The 18,682-nt window shown below is 43.6% G+C and overlaps 1 protein-coding gene across 3 annotated transcripts in view; it reads left to right on the forward strand.

Annotated features, from left to right (window-relative positions):
- Positions 1-18,682, forward strand: part of NFATC4 (nuclear factor of activated T cells 4) — a 420,369-nt gene that overhangs the window by 105,911 nt on the left and 295,776 nt on the right. For all 3 annotated transcript variants that reach the window (XM_069238283.1, XM_069238284.1, XM_069238285.1), the window contains exon 2: positions 699-1,836. In XM_069238283.1, coding sequence (XP_069094384.1) covers positions 699-1,836 — 1,138 coding nt within the window. The remainder of the gene's footprint in view (positions 1-698; positions 1,837-18,682) is intronic.

Here is an 18,682-nt window from a genome sequence, read left to right on the forward strand (position 1 = left end):
ACTGATATCCCTCCTGGTGAAAGTGTTCTTACAGTCTCTATTTGTGGGATTTAGGTCTTTATGCTCTGAAGCTCCATATAGTTCACATTACTGTTTGCTTACCCCTGGTGCCCCCTCTGTTTAATCTCTCTTGTTGCATGGCATAAGGATAGTCCGCTCCCCCGACTAGGGTCTTCCTCCTGATATTTTCGGTTCTCCATAGCCATGCCTTTGCCCTATGGGTCTATCCAGAGGCCCTAGTCTTTTCTTCCTTTTTTACTTCTTTGCATGTCCTTAATCGGCTTTTCCTGCTGCTAGAAGAACCATTGCTGCCAGACTACTCAGTGTTGCCATTTTAGTCTTGGTAAAGTGAAAGTTATAAACAACTTCTTCGCAATTAATCAGCCCGATTGCCAGAGTACCCTAGCAATCCCTAGAGCTGCGTGATTTATAGGTCTTGGACCATCTGCATTGATCACGCTTCCACCTAAAGCACTAATACCAATACTCTACCATGAAAGAAACCACTAGCCAGCTACAAAACTCTACATAGTCTTTGGCTACTTTAAATTTTTAACGGCCATTATAGAGCTCCTACTAGAATCATTGAAGCAGAGTCAAGTACTGTATCAAACATGAAAACAGAGGTGATATGTGAAGCCGCTTACACCTTACTGTGACATAAGGTTCTTATTCATATTCTCTTTTGTATTCTACAGACCTAGAAGCAGATGACCGTCCTCCTGGAAAAGAGGTGACTGGGGCCTGCCAAGCCTTGCCTGCCAACCTGCCGATAGGTATCCCATGCCATGGTCCTGTCAGTCGGGCAGGTATGCACTCTCCGCCTCCCAGGCCAGCCTCGGACACAGACTTTAATGGGACTTATGAGAGCCAGCCAGCACGCTGTATCCACCTAGGTGGTTCCAGATTCCTGGAATGCCCCAGCATCCAGATCACTACCATCTCGCCTGACAACAGTGATGGAGGCTTTGAAGACGGGAGCCAGGTCAATGGGTGGGATGGAGGAGAGCGGCATGGTCGTGACCAGCTCTACCTCCCACTGGACCCCTATGGCTACCGTGATGGCTTCTTCAGTCCCAGCCCTGCCAGCAGCCATTCATCCTGGAGTTTTTTTTCAGACGCCTCATCCTGCGACTCCCTGCACCAAATGTGTGACGATGTGGAGACAGAGCTCAATGATGCTGCCTCGCGTTTCACCCTAATTTCTCCACTGGGCTCACCTAGGGGATCTCCCCGACCATGGTCCTCCACACCAGCTGAGGAGCAGTGGCAGCTGGGCCTCCAGGCCTACAACTCCAGTCCATCTCTATCGCCACGCCAGTCCCCATGCCCATCACCCAGGGAGGATATCTGGTTGTACCCCCAAGCCTCGTCATCAAGCTCCTCCCGACCAACCTCCCCCTGTGGAAAACGAAGGTACTCCAGCTCTGAGGCTCAGCCCTCTATCTCCCCTCACCCGACGTCTTCTGCTTCCTCACCAGTCATCTCCAGACGGAACAGTGTGACGGATGAGCACCCAGCTGCTGAGCAAGGATCTCAGAAGGATCTAAACTCTTCCAAAGCATCCGCATTCGAGTACCAGCCTACAGAGTTGGACAGCATTCCCCAGAAGGCACGTAAGACATCCACAGAGCAGACTCTGGCCCTCATGCGGCAGGAGGAACCAATCTGCAATGGTTCGGCCAAGACTCCTTCTGTAATGGCAGTTGGCAATGAGGACGGGTCAGGGTTGTTTTCCCCAGTAAGGAAAGAGAACATGGGGATGGACTACTTAGCGGTTCCGTCCCCTCTCGCCTGGTCTAAAGCAAGGGTTGGCGGTCACAGCCCTGTGTTCAGGTGAGACTTTTCAATGTCTTCAAAGTTTGTGTCTTTGTAAATATGGAGTTTATATTGAACGCTCTTAAGCACATTATAGCAAAGTCTGGTGACCTTCAACATCTATGCACCTCACCCATGGGGCTGAAATAAATTCTTAAGTTATCAATGGTACACGTGACAGACTGCCTCTTTAAGGGAATAAGATTGAACCTCTCAGCCTATCACCTGGGAAAAATCTTATCAGCATTAGGATTCCACATTCACTCGGAGGTAAACAGATTAAAATAATAAAGCAATGATCAACAGATGTTGGCAATTCAGCAATGTTGATTAAAGTCAAACAAGCACTATTGGTAGCAGCAAGTGTTGCAGTTTGGTGTGCATTTATGTTAGTAGCAAGCGAGCTATAGACCACTGACTCAGGTAAGTTGTCTGTTTTTAGAGTCCTCAGCATAGCCAAATATTCCAAGAGGCTTCTCACTCTGCAATGTGTGTTATTTTTGGTGGTAATATAGTAAATATGAGGGTATGGCATTAACTCCCTATCTGAGGTTCGTTCCTTGGAAAAAGGGATAACTTGACGATACCACGTTTCCCCAACTTCTAAGGTGTGAAACTCAGAATATTTAATCCCCCGCACACACACACAAATTGTGCCAGGTATCAGCTGGAGACATCTGTGCGGAAAATAAAGTGAGCTAATTTAGCACTACTTGAAATTAAATTTTGGACAAATCAGCATTACCTGGCCTCTCAAAATGAGGACCTCTGGGTTTATGTTAGGTGTGTTTGTCCAATTTTAGGTTTCAATCATTTTTAATATAAATGTTAATAACAGCAAAATATATAAGTAGCTTTCTCGCTGGAAAATATATGTTTGTTTGCATCCCCCATATCCCCCGGTACACCCCACTCATCTCTATGGATGTACACGTCAGCGAGCCTTAAAGAGGTAGTCGAAAGCACTCAGTATGCTCATGACGTTCCATGGATGTGTGAGGCTTCTCCTTAAGGGAAACACATAAAACACAATAAATCACTTAAGTCCCTCCCACTGTCCCCATACTAGTCAAATCGAATCCCACTTAAGTCAAATACAGAACTACACCCAATGTAGCTAATCCCCGCTCCAGCCCCTTTTCACTCCACAGCGCCTGGTTAAACTCGGGGAAATGATTTGAAGAGTGCTATGTGATTTTGAGCTTGTCAGTTCTCTACAATCGCTTTCAGAGAAAGCTAAGAGCAATGTCCTGCCCTTACAAAAGGCCCTCTCTTTTAAATTCATCAAATACATAACCTAAATATAACACAGCTGACAGTACCATTCATGTATATTTTGCTAAAGCTGTTTTGTTCACTGCTAGTTGTATTGTGTTAAGAAATGTCGGTTATCTTTGTTAAAAATTGTAAGGTTTCAAGTAGCCATACCAGAAAATAGTCCCAGGTTGGGAGGAATCTTTATCTTTGTGTGACTGATAAAACACCATTGGTTGACTGTTTCCACTTTAGCCGATTCATTGAGATGTCCTAGTTGGTCACTTGGTAGTAACATATCATATTAGGAATGCGCAGACCTACCTGTCTCGGTATGTGCAATGAAAAGGGACCTGTGTCTTCTTACCTCCCTTATCTAGTATTTGCAGATCCGGTGAAGTTGAATCGGGCATTGAGATGGGACCAAAATGAAAAATGTTTGAAAGAGGAAAATAATTTTAAACGGAATAGTAATTTTACAAGAGGCAACTGTGCTCATCCAGAACAGTGCAAAATGAAGCCCGTGCTGTGTCTCCCTTCTAATCTTGGGTATTACTCTGCAAGTACCGGCTAATACTGGCACCAAATGGACTCCTAGATGCTTGATATTTCCCTGGCTTTGTTTAAATGGGAAGAACAATTGTGGCAGCTCTTTCAGCTCCAATGGGGCATTATAGGGAGAGTTTCAGATTTACTCAGATACATTTTTACCTGCGGCCTTTCCAAATTCGTTAAGCAATTTAGGGAGTGAAGGGAAAGAGATTCAGTTGGATTGATAATTGTCTTAAATTTAAATTAATTTTCTCCAACTTTCACTTAGTGTTTTTGTTGAATCCTTTAGATGAAGGGTCCCAGGTGATTGCAAACAGCAAGAGGAAAATAAGACACCCTCCCAGTTTCCTCACTGTATCACTATTGCGAGGGATGATCTAGCATTCATTGTGATTTGTACCCCTTGGTCTGGCCACCCAGTTGTACGAAATCCACCTTTCCCGTCGGATCACCCCAGATGTTTCACATTTTGATGGACCTTATATTTTTGTTGGCTTTACAACATGCTCAAAAGTACTTTGTTTATAGTGTAAAAAGTGCACCTGGGGCCTGTAAGTTAAATGCCACTAGTGAAATGCAGCACCGACTCTGCTATCCTCTATGGTGGCAGAGCAAACATGACATCAGGCGAAGCCTGTGCAGCGTGACTACAGCAGTGTACAACATGCAGTACAACCTCTCAAAATAAACCATTTTGACAAGAGAAAACATTAACTTAAATATTAATAGGTCATCCTAATATAGGCCACGGGACATGTAGAAATTAATGTTTCCATGTCCCTACAGTGACAAGGCCCACCACTCTATTTTCATTGTGTTAGGCCCAGCCGTCCTATGTACAAAAGCAGAGAACATATCAAAATACGAATACTGTATCTAGAGAATAGGACCACCTTGAAAAATAATTGAACATTTACTTTTGAAAGTTATTAAAATTCCAGTTCACTGATGAAGTCAGAGTTTTAATAAATGATAAGGAAAAGTAACTTTTAGAAAGTTACACTTTACCTGCCTGAACTGTCAGAAGGCCAATTAGAATAAGCCTCTGCCAGCTCTCATTCTGTGCTCAGCCTTGAATAGGAGTGAAAAGGTGTGGTATGCCTCCCAGGAGGAAACAGTAGGCTGACTTGAATGGACAGAGATGACTCCTTTGAACTCAGCAAGAATATTGAAAGTGTGGACTGAATCAATCCTGTGACACCTCACTGTTTAATTCTGCGTAACAGGTCTGTTGAGCCACATGTAACACTTGAGGTACACTTGAAAGGGAGAGTACAGGATACCAAACAAGTCTTGTGGATCTGTGCATGGTTGCTGAACGACCCTGTTTTTGTGCTGCCAGACATCTGACTCTCGGTTTGTTGTGGGTAAAGTACCTTCTTCAGACTGGATTTTAGTGTTGAATGTGGGAGGATAATAAAATTACTCTATTACAGTCCCCACGCACACTCCCTCAGCCCTTAGAGCCCAAGTTTGGTGTGGGCAAAGACATTCGCCATGTTGAAAATGCCCTGACACACGGTATTGTGCGCTTTTTTGCAGTAAAGCAAACGGGAACTGCTGAAAAGGGTTGACAACAGGAACGTTTACCCTATTGGTTAGGGTGTGCCCAGGAGTAACCTCCAGCCACTATTTGGTCACAGGCATAAATGTAGCATCCCCAGTTATCCTCTTCAGGCCAATTTCTGGACCTGCTGAATATCAGAAGAGGACTGGACCTGTATGTGACCTCAAAGGAGCCCTGAAGAAAACCTGTTCTGTCTTGAACCCAGGACAAGGAAGTTGACTCTAAAGGTCAATTGGCCAATCTTATGTGTGGCTAGAGGGAGAAAGCAAGCTGCAAGAGGTCTTTTCCTGGAAGTACCTTCCTGACCAGTGGTAACTGGACCTGGCCTGGACCATGCCGTTGGCCTCTACTTGACCCCCTTTGAGTCTGTAAGTGCCTCTGCTGAGGTCCTGGGGGCCTTAAAAGTGCACTCCTATGTTTGCTAGGGACTTACAAGATTAGGGGGCTGATTTAGAGTTGGCAGACCAGGTTATACCGTCACAAACATGACGGCTATCCCAGCCGCCGTATTACCAGTCCATTTATCCTGTGGAACTTGTAAAATGGCAGACTGGATATCCGTCATGTTTGTGATGAAGTAACCCATCTGCCAAACTCTAAATCAGGAGCAAAGTCAGAAGGTGAAATCTTTGAGGACAAACTTGGTTAGTGTATTCCACCGCCTTCCTTCACTGCTGGACTCAAATCTCGGCTAGGTCCCAGTCTACCTCGACCGTTGATTATCACTGGTGCTTTGTGCTTTTCTGACTATTTTCATTTAAATCTTTAAAAATTCATATCTCAGGTTTTTTGTTTATTACATTTTGTCTACTTTTCTAATTTGGCATTTTTATTGTATAGAATTTTGATTTTATTACTGTTTTACTACTACATCATAATTTACACATCGACCTAAGTTAAGCCTGGCTGTTGTGTGCCATAGCTACCAGTGGGATGAGCTTGAGTTAATTTAATGATTTTGAAGATTTATCCTAACAAGAACTGTGAATATTCCTTGAAGTGGGCAGTCATCCACCCCTAATAACAGTCCCTTTTCTTACACCATCCAACATCATTCAGATTAATCACAACCCAAACCTCAACAGACCAGAGCATCCTGTAGAATGCCCATTTAACTATGTTGAAAGCTTTCCCTGCATCTAAAGACACAAAGAATGAGACCTATTTCTTCTTGTAAACAGTATCTAGCAAGCCCTTAGGGATCTTTCCTCAGCTCCAAAATTAGGTAAATCCTGGCCTGAGCAGTAGCCACTCTACCATTGTCAGCATTCTTATTGAAGACCTTTGGCAGAATAGAGATCAGGGCAGGCCAGCATTCAGGATAAAATCCGAGAGGGAAGCCATTGGGGACTGGGGCTAATATAGGCTCTAACTAGTTCATATTCTTAATAACATTTTACAGGGTTATCTATTTCTCCAACAGTTCTTCTTCCTGAAGCAGTGTCTTAATCAACAAATGGCTAATTTGTGAAGGCCTTGCCATCTCCTGGGTATAAAGATGTTTATAAAAGTGTCAAAAGAGTTTAAGTTTCCACTTATCTAAAGATTTTGTGACCCAATTTATGTTTAATGATTTGCATTCGCATTCTATCCAATGGTGCTTCAATAAGCCACAGGCATTCTAGTCTGCTTTGTTTCCTCTTTCATAATAGCGCTGCTTAACTCTGGCCAATCTGTATTCCACCAAATTAATTTCTAATTTGTTCAGTTGGCCCCTAATAGATAGCACTTTGTGCTGTATTTTCTGTGAGAGTAAACTTGCGTTTTGATGTTCCAACCTTATATGCTAGTCCTCAAGGGAGTGTCTTAGACTCTCAGTGCTTCTGTAATCTCCCCGACTCCACTATGCATATCCCTCTCCTGATTCCGACCACTTATAATGCACCCTAAAGCCTTATGGTGGACTATTCCCCAGTTTCATTAAGCACCATGTATTCCTTGATGAGGTCAAGGATGTGCTGTCTCGATACTGGATCCGTTAGTATGTATTGACTTAGCGTCCAAAATGTACTTTCTCTAAGAGGCCCCCTTCGCCATTCCACTGTACAAGGAACAGCGCATGATCAGATAAGGAGATGACCCCCTGTTCCACCTTCTGGACTGTGGGTCTCATAGGTTGATTTAGTTGGATATTATCAACCTATCATATGATTTATGAGTGGTTGAGTCATGGTAGTAGTCTTTAATATTAGCTTTAGTGTCTCTTCTGATGTGCTTTAACCCAATCTCTTTAAACCAGTCTTGACCCTCCTGTGATAGAGTAGCAGTACCCATGCTTCTGCGGCTTGATTTAGTCAGGCTAGGGTCAAGATTTAATTTCCAGTCTCCACACGGTATTAAGGTGTGCTGTGCTAGGGATAAAAACAGTTCTTGAATTGTATTTTTTAGAAACCCCTCCTGACCCCTTTCAGAGGCATAGACTGCTCCCAGGGAAATTGGATGATTGTTCAGAGAGCCATTTAGTAGCAGCCATCTTCCCCCTCCGTCTGCAGAAGCTGATTCAATTGTAAAGTGTGCTGTCATGCTAAAGACAATGGCCACCCTCTTCATTTTGGTTATTGCGATTGCAAAGTTTTGTCGAGGAATGTATTTAAGTGGAAGCCGTTCCCTATACTTTGACAAGAGGAGGGTCTTCTTAATAAAATTAACATCCCCTCTCTTACTTTTCAGTGTATAGAGGATGGCAGTTCCTTTGTTAGGGTATTAAGAACCCTGCACGTTGAAAGAGATAAAGGCTAATGTTTCACCCACAGGGATACATGTGAAGAAGGGGAAGGGAATTTTCTCTTACGCTATTTTTACAGAGCTTAGCCTAGCAGTAAACACTTTTCCATCTTCCCCATTAGTGTCTCAGTGGGGCGGAAGGAGCATCCCGTGTTGTTCCTCAGGAAGACACTAATCAACCCAGCATCCCATCAATCTTCTCAATCTCATCTGCACCAACACAGTAAATGGCAGTGGTTGCATCCTTAAATGTTTTCTCCACTGATATGGTGGGGTAACTGGGGCAGGTTGTATCCCACTACTTTCAGCAGGCTTAGAGCTTGGTTCTGAACTTAAAGCATAGACCAGATATTGATCCAGTTTCAAATCTAATGCTCCAGACACCATCTTTTTTGTTGGTTGGTCTTCTGATTGGCTCTCAGACTCCTGAGCAGTGTCTGTACGCGAGGCTGGATGGGGAAAACTGTATCATAAACATGCATAGAAGATTGTGTAATAATGTAGGATAACACCTTATGGCTATTACAGTAAACTGACCATTCATGTCCTCATTGTCAAGCACTGTCACAAAAACAATACTTTCTTATACAATGAAACAACTGTCACAATCATGCTAGCTGCTGCAGACTAATGAATACCTTTGCAGTGCATCTTATTTCCAGCTTTCACAAGTGATGGATGTCAAGGGGAGGAGTTAAGGTGAAGTTACTATAGTGGGTTAAATGATAAAGGGAAGGTAGTAAGCATCGTCATTTGTGAATTTCAGGTTTTTAAGGCTTGGTACTGTATCCATTATTGACATCCATGAAAATCATGTGAACCTTAACTTCCCTATAACTTTATTTTTTTCAATAAATATATTTATCACACGAAGAGAACAATAAAAAAAATACAGTAATTATTTAGTGTGCATCATTTGATTGCTTTGACAAAGAACCAAAATATATTTAAAAAAAAAAAAAAAAGGTTTTTAATTGGAAGGGATGGTTTCTGTACTCACAACAGAAAACAGCATTTGTTATATGTATAAAAAAAGCAGCGTTGAAAGAGTGGACTACGGTATGCTAGAAGACGTCCTGACAAAATGTGGCTTTGGCTGGATCGCTGCCCGCTATTGGAACTCCTGGGCCAGAGTCACTGTCAGTGGTCAATCTTTGTTCTATGTGGATACATTTAGAGGTACCTGTCAATGTTGTTGCCTCTTCCCACTTTAAAAAAAAAAAAAACTTTTTTAGAGCCACTTTACAGAAAATTAGAGACCAAACCCATAAATATGGCATTTCATGTTGCCAAGGCACTTTTAAATTGCTGCTGTTGCAGAGGATGCACTCCATACTGCCGAAACTCCAACAATCTCTCCAAGCTCTTACCACCTTACCCGAGGAGTTTCGAGCAGTAGCAAGCCTTCAGATAAAAATGACCAGTTCTGAGGGTTTGATTTTGGTCCAGGGAGCGCTTCCTGGAAGGCTCACTGAAATCTGAGACACCATTTAAATGAACACTAGACCCCATTAAATGTTTGAGAAGCCAGCTGACACTCCGTCTCCTAGTTTGTGCCAGGATAAACGTTGAGCTTCTATTGCATTAGAATTTAGCATCATGAAAAAAACTATACACTTTAGATTTGAGACCTATGGCCGTGTAAAAACGACACTGCCACCACGCATTATAAATGTCTTCCATATGCCTCTACCCATTAGGTAGGAAGATATTTTGGGGAAGAAGGCCACCACCACGGCACTAATTGTGTGTAAAAGGCCGCTTTATTGGAAACAGGTGCACTTACAAATCAAAAGAACCCTTGGCCTCTTGCCTCACAAAACTAAAACCTCACTATACATCAAATTTTACCTATCAATTTCTCTTCTCTCCCCACCCCTATCCTCCCCTCCCTTTTTCTTTAACCACGTAGCCTCTTCCTTTGTAATGATTTCTTGCTGAATGCGTTTGTCACCTTAATAGTCTCCTGCTGCTCCCTGCCCCTTTAATCTGCAAGTCGCAAACCCCTGATGCCAAACTATTTCTGTCTGAGTTGTCCTGCTGGTGTCCACTCCCTTCCCCACCTGAAGGTGTCTTGTCGGATCTATTGTCATGTGAACTGTCTCAGTTCCCGCCTGCACCTGTTCCCAGCGACAATATACAAAAAGTCCCCCTTTGTGCACCCCTTTCCACAAAACGCCTAAAATGATTCTACCCCCCCAGGAAACTGAAACCCCCCCTACTATGCATGAACTAGGGTGGGCAGGAGGGAAAAACCTGCTCTATCTACCCGGCCACCGTATCGCTTTCCCAAAATGGTGGGGGGGGGGGTTCTCCCTAAAATGGCTCCTCTAAATACTTCCCTCCACAGCCCATAAAGCGTCCAAACGGTGCCCGCGGGCTGTACCACCTCCCCAAACCTGCCGGGGGGAGACCTCGTACCCTCTGCAATCTCCCCGGGGCATCCTTGTGCTTGCCGACGGCCTGTGTGAATTATATTTGGAAGGGTGGGAAATCAAGATTGGCCACGAAGATTTGTATGAGGTACTCGAGAGTGGGAGGACTGAGAGTTACCCACCTAATCCACTACTACCAGGCTTCCCAGCTGCCCAATATGATCAAATAGTTAAAAAGAGAAACTGACAGAGTGGTGTTTTGTGGACCAAAACTTCGCAGCTAGACCCCAGGGAGGTACAGCAGGTTCCTAAAAATATGGGAAGTAGACTCCCTTACATTTCCCTACTTAATTAGGGCCACATTTGGAGCCTCTGAATCTATCATGCGTAGGGGGGACAGGGCCTTGCTATATTCTCCTTCTCACTTACACCAATAATAACAGGGATATTTCACCGGAGTGGTGACTCGTGACTTCGAAGGTCGAAGGGGTGCTTTTGCTGCTAGAATTTCTGCTCTGGTGGCATCTGGAAGTCTTTTGAGGAAATCAAATAAGAATATAAGATCCAACAGACTGAATACTTCTGCTGTCTACACATTCAATACAGTGTAGTCCACAGCTTTCTCAAGGAATACGTCTAGTCTCTAAAATCTATAACATTCTTAATTCCCCAACAACTACACACAAATCTCCCCTAAAGTACAGTTGGGAAAAGATCTCATCATAACACTGGAAGCCAAACAATGGCACAAAATATTCCTCTGTACTAGCAACTTTGCCTGCTAGCAGGGATGTGGTGAGGTGCGCTCCCTATTACACCTCTTATTGACAAAACTGTTTAGGGGGGAGGAGGTAAGGTGTTCACCTCTTCTTCCTTTAGAGGATTTGACAATGTACATGTTGCATAACTCTGACTCTACACTTCTTATGTCATACATGATTTGTTTCCCAAATGTATTTTATTGCTTGCAGTGCTCAATGTCTGTTATTTGATTAAACCAATAGAAACTGATCTAACTAAAAAAGTGTACCAAATCTTTGCTATTTACCTGTGTTTTAGCCTACCATGGCTTCCAGGAAATTTGCAGATATTTTGTAATACTAATGCAGCTGGATAAATAGCGGAAATTGTGCTACTAGCTAATAGCCTGTTATACATCAAAATATCGGTAAAACTGGCAGGCATGTAAATGGTGTAGAAATTGTATTGCTATTTAATCAGGCAGAGGTGAAGATTTTCTTTTTGCCTAGCTTCTGCTAAATAGTTTACTGTCACAGCCATTCTACTACCGGCCAGGTAAATCATGAAATTTCTTAGTGCAGAATAGCTAAGTGGCACGCATATATCCAACTATAACATCATCATCACCACCAGGTCTTGAACAGACCCTCGAAAAATAGTGACCCACCCTTATCTTAATCCTTTACTGTCATTATTAGGATTAAAATCGCAAACACAAATATATGGAGAGACAAAACTTTAAAAAAATTAAATTGAATAAAAGCCGCAGGCTCATCAACTAACATTTTTCATATGTACGTTTTTGAAATTTGGTTGATGTATTACGTTGGTCTTTTTTCTGAGGGGAAAATTCAATGAAGGACACAATTGATCTAAAGTCTTAACAGGTGACCCTCAGTGCCAATGCTCTGGGTCAACTCACAAGGCATTTTGTGCGTGCCAGCCTAAAGCGTGAGTGATTAAAATGCATTGCACGAATGTAAATTACATGTACTGATTCACAGAGACAGAACTGTTGGAAATAAACATTTACAAGGGCACTTATGAATGCAGACATTCTTCCAACATTATGCATTTGTGGCATTTTCAGTTTAGTGATCAGGGTAGGATTGTTAGTGTTTTTGGGTGCCAGCTTTGAAACTTGGAATGCCACTGTTCACGCATTTACTCTCATTCCTGCCCTGCCCTCCTTTACCTTGCCCTCAGACTTCTCCTGTCACTCCACTGGGCACAGACCACCATTCCTGCTGTCCCTCTGCCGGCCCTGTGACACCCATCAGCTTTCTTATGAGCTCCCCACACACCCACTCATCACAGCCCCTCTTTTTTTTACCTGAGCCATCTGTTTGCTGGTCCATATACCACTTAGGCCTCCTTTGTTATCCCTTGACTACCCATTTGAACTTCAGCCCTAAGAGCAAATGTATCCTTTTCTGACAACGTCCCAATAACCCTTTTCACCAGTGCTCCATACTTCACTAGGCATCTTTGTCACGTTTTAGAGGTCTCTAAACACGTATATCTGCCCTGAGGGCACATGACCAGCATCACACAACATTTAATGCCCCTTACAGCTTATCTGCTTTCCTAGCACTCTTCTAGGTGCTAACCCTCGGGACCCCTCTGTTGGGCCTGCCAGTGTCAGTCAGTACTGACATTTTATCCAGCTTCACTTTACAAGCTGTGATTTTGAGTCCATAATTCAGATACAAAAAGCAAACTAAAAGTCTCAGGCTATATTGTGGCACAATTGACTAAAAAGCAGTGAGTGGCTGAAGGCTTTGTTATAGCATGGGGGCACTTGCAAACTATCCTTTAGTAACAATCGGTCAGTCATCAGATGCCTTAAGGTTGTATGAAACTGCACACACACTTTGACTCCGAATCAGCCCCCAATGACACATAATCAGAGCTACTGGGCCTCAACTCACATGTTCTGCACTGAGGGCAGTGTTTTAGGTCGACTGAACTGGGTGGATGGTTTTTAAAGGGTACATAGCTTATTAAGGATAACTAAACTGTTTACAAGGGACATCAGCTCTATAATTAAGGGCATGTCCTAATACATGTAGCTTAGAATCCCTTCTGGTCCCCCTCGCTTTGATCATCCTGGTTCTCATCCTCTGAAAATGATCTTACTGGCCCTCCTCTTATTCCTGGCCATCCTATTGATTCTCTTTGTCCTGGTCTTTCTGGTAATACTGGTCTTCTTTATCCATCTAGTGGGCCTATTCTGGTCCTCATCATAGTGATCCTAGTTCTGGCAGTCCACCTGGTACTCCTCTCCAGGTCACCCTTGTCCTTCTCCTGGCCCCCCACTTCTCCTGGTCTGATGGGACTTTCTAATTATACTGGTCCTGCTACCAAATGTGCTCCTGATTGTGATGTTCTTGGAAATCCTGGTGGCTCTGGTTTCGTTACACCTCGTTCTGCTCCTCCTCCTGGTTTTCCACTGGTCCTTATACTCTCTATACTATTCTCCCTAGTCCTGCTAACGTAGGTGTTCCAAGTCCTATTGGTCCTGCTTGTTCTGACCTTGATCCTCCTGGCTGGTCCAAGTTCACCTCCCAGTCTTCTTATTTCTCCACCAGAACCTCCTAATCCTTCACCTCCTCCTCAAGTTTCTGTTTCTCCTCATCGGGTTCCTCATGATTTTGGTCCTCCAGTTTGCCGCCCTTGACCTCTTCCTTCTCCTGGTCCTCCTCGGCATGGTACTCTTGTCTGTAGTCCTAAGAGCCTTCTGGTCTTCCTCCTTGCCCTGCATTTCCTAGTCCTCTGCTTGACCATTCTACTCTAATTCTTCCTGGTCCTGGTCCACTTGCTCCTGATCCTTGTGGCCCTCTTCCTCCTTGTCCTCCTCCTTTTCCTGGTTATCCAGTTTCTGGTCCTCCTGTGGTTCTTCTCTGTTCTTCCTGGAGGTCCTGCTCCTCCCCGTCCTGGTGGTCCTTTTCTTTCTCAACATGACAGTCTTGGTCCTGGTGGTGTTCATGGTCATCCTACTTGTGCTGGTCTTCCTGGTTCTCCTCCTAGTTCTGTGGGCCCACTTTGTTCTGTTAGTCTGATTCTTCTTAATGGCCCTGGTGTTCCTGGCCTTTCTGGTGGTCTTAGCCCCCTATTCCTGTACTTCATCTGCCTACTAGTCCTCCTCCTCCTCCTTTTCCTAGTCCTCCTCTTCACCTCTCATCCTCCTCATCTCTGTCCTGGTTCTCCTATTCCTCCTGGTCGTCTTGCAATCCTGCTCCTCATGGTCCTAGAGGTTTTTGCCTCCTCCTTATTGTGGTCCCATTCCTGTGTTCCTTCTGATATTCCTTCTTATATTCCTACTCTTCCTACTGGCCCTCCTAGTCCTGGTGATGTTAGTCCTCTGTGTGATTTCTTTCCCTCTTTCTGGTCCTCATACTTTTTCTGGTAGTGCTGCTCTCCTGGTGGGCCAGGTCCTTCTCATTGTCGTGATCTTCATGTCCCTAGTGTCCTTCCCAGTCTTTCTGGTCTTCCTGTCATTCCACCACTTATCCTCCTCCTCTTTGTTATCTTCCCTATGGCCTTACTCTTCACTAATTCATGCTCATTGTCCCATCAATACGCCCTTCCCAACAATAGTTTGGTACAAACTCTAAGAAGGGACAGAGTGTGATCTCTTGATGTCTCTCTCACAAGCCTATATGCTGTGGTCCAAGCTGCGCAGAAGTACCCATGAGGTGTCAGATCTTGTTAAGAATCTGACTGGAGTGTTAGAGTTGCAGCACAGAATATGTGCTGTTAAACTGTTTTGGAACCACATCTTCACTTCGAGAAATGCTAATAAGGAGGAATGTGAAGAACTACTTCAAAGTGGCCCTGAACCAGCAGGGAAGCAACACTAAGCAAGCAGGGTGCTGTATCAAGCAGCATTAGTCACATTGTGTTATTTAGTCTGCATCCCTGGACACCTCCCGTGATATAGCTCCCATGGGCTCATCTTCCTTTGTCTTTGGACTCCTTTCTCACTTTTATTTTCTACCTCCTTTTCTTCCTCACCCACTTGCTCCTGTGAGGTGGATTGCCTCATGCGTACTTCCTCCAGACTCTAAGAGCAGCATTACCCCCTTTTTTTGCATATGCTGAGGCTCTCAATGCTGCTCCGATTACTTCCTTTTTTTTTAAAATCACATGTGCTAAACAGGACATTAGAAATGAAATTTAGGAAAAATACAAAAAATGACCAATAAAAAAACAGAAGTCAGTTTAATAATAAAAAGTCAATTTTTATGTCAGACTACCAAAGGGATTTTGATTTTAACTTAAATTGCTGACTGTAGTGCAAAGCATGAGTCCTGGATCGCACCGCTGCCACCAATGTATGAAATAGGATTATTATTTGGGGTGGGCGACTATCCATCTCAAGAAATAATCCTAAACCTTGTTAGCATGAACTCTCTAAGTCATCAAATTAACCTGAGCCCAACCCTCTGGTAGCTATGGCACAGAGCAAACAGGCTTATTTTAGGGCAATGTGTAACGTATTTCTTCAGTACCAGAACAGTAATAAAGTCGAAATGCAACACAATAAAATCCCAAACTGAATTAGAAAAAGAGTAAAATGTAATAAACAAAATGATTCCAAAATGACAAAAATCCAATAAGGGGAACTAGAGAGATTTAAATTTTAAAGTTTTAAATAAGAATAGCTCCAAGAAGCACAAAGTGCCAGTGACAGTCAGGGATCATGGTGGACAGTCACCTAGGCATAATTTGATGTTGACTGAAATAGAGAGTGGGTCCAAAATGCCAACCAGGTTAGTCCTGGTCAAGGTTTAGCCTTCTGAAATAGGGTCTGATTTAGATCTTGGCAGATGAGGTTACTCTGTTACAAATGTGACTGATATACCGTCCGCCGAATTACGATTCCATTATATCCCATTGAGATTGTAATACGGTGGACGGAATAACTGTCACGTTTGTGACAGAGTAACCCGTCCACCAAGAGCTAAATCATACTCTTAGTCTTTTAAGTCCCAATCAACAATAGGAGTACACTGCTAAAGCTTCCTAGGACCTCAGGGGGGCACTTAGAAACTCACAGGTTGTTAGGTAGGCAGAGGCCAATAGTGGAGTCCAGTTGACAGTGATCAGCTGGGCAGCTGCAGGAAAGACCTCTTATAGCTTGTTGTATCCCTGTGCTTCAACATATCATCGGCCAGCTGACCCTTGGAGTCCACTTCTTTGTCCTGAGTACAAGAGACTGCAGGTCCAAGGCTGTTCCCAGGTCACAGACAGCATGTTTAGTCATATTCTGTTTCCTCAAGTCCAGCAGTGTTCTGAAGCGGGTACGTGGAGATGCCACGTTTATGCCTGGCACAAGCTGTGGGTGGAGATTACTCCGTTGCACACCCTAATCGTTGATATAAAACCAAAGCCAACTCACCGACTTTAGGCACTTTCAAGATGGTGAAAGTCTTCAGACACACTTTACATGGGTTCTCAGGGCTAGGTGTGTGTCTGGTTAGTGTACTGTGGTAATCCTAGTGTCCTCCCACACCTAACACTAAAATCCAGTTTGAAACAGTCACTGTGCCAGCAATAAACCAAGAGATAGACACCTGGTAGAACAAAAGTAGGATTTTCCAGCAACCAGACAATAGATACTCATCAACTTTTTGCCATCCTGTTTCCATTCCTTTCAAGTGCTTCCCCGGTGTTATATCTAATCCCAGCAGACTTGTCAAGCAGGATTTGACATTCAATCAGGATTTGACAGTGTAATGTCAAAAAGGTTGTTTACAGCCCCGCCGTGCATATTCTGTAAAGTTCAGAGTGTTATACGGTTCCAAGTAAGATAATAGGAGTGCATATTCCGGACAGCAGAATTTCAGAATGTGGGAGACTAAAGTGCATCCACACCATCACAAACCGTCAGCCCAATTCCTAGCTAGCTCACAGTACGTCACCTGAACCCCTGAACCTACCAGGGTGGAAGGAGATTACAGCAACTCCCCCCCCCCCCCCCCGGGAAGTCGTGGAAACAGATCTCTCTCTTTTGTTGCATTACTCATGCATGCCCAGGCGAAAATACAAAAGATAAACAGACTGAGTTTTTAATTTATTTATTGAAACAGACATAATCTTGCATAAAGCGAATGAGCTGCTATAACTAGGCAGACGAAACAAAGCAAAGTAACCAGCATGGTGAAAATGATAAAGAAAAAGAATAATTCAACCATGATAAATGTGTTCTAGGGGTTCCTACCTAACCCTAAGACTACGCTGGGAACATAGCAGGTGGACCCTTCTGCTTGGTCCGTTCCAAGGGATCTGCCCCAGCCCCATACCTGATGTCAGTACCTGGAGTCAGCCTGCTGTGCAGATGGCAGTCCTCTGCTGAGCTGGGATATTAGTGCCAGCAGAGCTGCATGTACTGGGGGTTCGTGGCTGGAATGCCCTTTGCCCCTTCTAGGTCAACATACCGTTTAGATAATAAAGCCATATTGTGTTCACAGCTCTGATGCAATGCTGTGTCTAGATGTTAGAAGCTGTCTCCTGCACGGGCAACACAAGAGCTAGGAAATTGTGTACAGTCTCCCTAGCCTTGAACAGAAAATACTGATTACTTGCTGTGCAAAGGCTAACTAAACAAGCAACTTGTACCACCTGTTCCTAGAAAACTATCATGCGAGAAATGCTTATAAATGTCATTGCTAAAAGCAGTGCAGCTAACATGTTTTAAAATGAAGCTAAAAACAGGGGGAACCAACTCTGGTCAAAAAGGTCCTCATAACAAGAGGAGTTATCTCTACCCATTCAAATCAGCCTATTTTTTGCTAATGGGAGGATCTTCGCACTTTTTTACACTTATTCAAATGCTAATTAGTGGGTGGCAGCAGTGGAAGAGTAAATGCAAATTTAGTCTCAAGGAACTTCAGGCATAGAAAAGGTAACTTTCTACAAGTTAACTGTCCTTAATACTTATTAAAATCTGGTTTCACCATTGAATTTAATTTCTGATACCTATTAAAAATATTTTTTTTCATTATTTTTCTAGCTAGTCTCATTCCCGAGATACAGTGATAGGAGTTGAATCTGTACTATGGTTTTCTGTGTAGGATAGCTAGACCTGCCATAGTGAAAAATAGTTTGTGGGTGCTAGTCACTGTAAGGACCTAACAATCATTAAATTTCGACATGTCCTACTTTTAAATACAATTATTTGTGCATTGTGGATGAGAAGGCCCACATGGGGAGACTTTTACTATTTAAAAGGCGAGTTTTGGTCTGTCAAAAGGTTTTATTATATGCTCCCCCATGCCTTCGAAAGGAGTGACTTGGGGACAGGGGCGGGCCGCCCTGCAGCTAATTCTGAAGGCAATTTTAAAGGCCAGGTGTTTCAGCTGGTAAAATCAGGTCACTGTTCCCCCACCTGGAAACGCCAGGTGAAGGGGCACAGGCCAATTATTTTAGTATAGAGCAGTATCCAACCCGGAGGTGCCAAGGAACCCAATTCAAGTTCATCGCCTCTGCTCAGCAGACACACCACCAGCCCAATCTCAGACTACACATATAAGCATTTGCAAAAGGCTCAGAATCCAGTCCCTTCCCCTCCTGCTGTCTGCCCTAGCACTCTTTTTATGTGATCTGATTCTCCTTCCACACTTGCTGTCACAACTGTTGGTTTATA

The sequence above is a fragment of the Pleurodeles waltl genome, chromosome 6 (assembly GCF_031143425.1).
Source record: "Pleurodeles waltl isolate 20211129_DDA chromosome 6, aPleWal1.hap1.20221129, whole genome shotgun sequence".
Taxonomy (NCBI): domain Eukaryota; kingdom Metazoa; phylum Chordata; class Amphibia; order Caudata; family Salamandridae; genus Pleurodeles; species Pleurodeles waltl.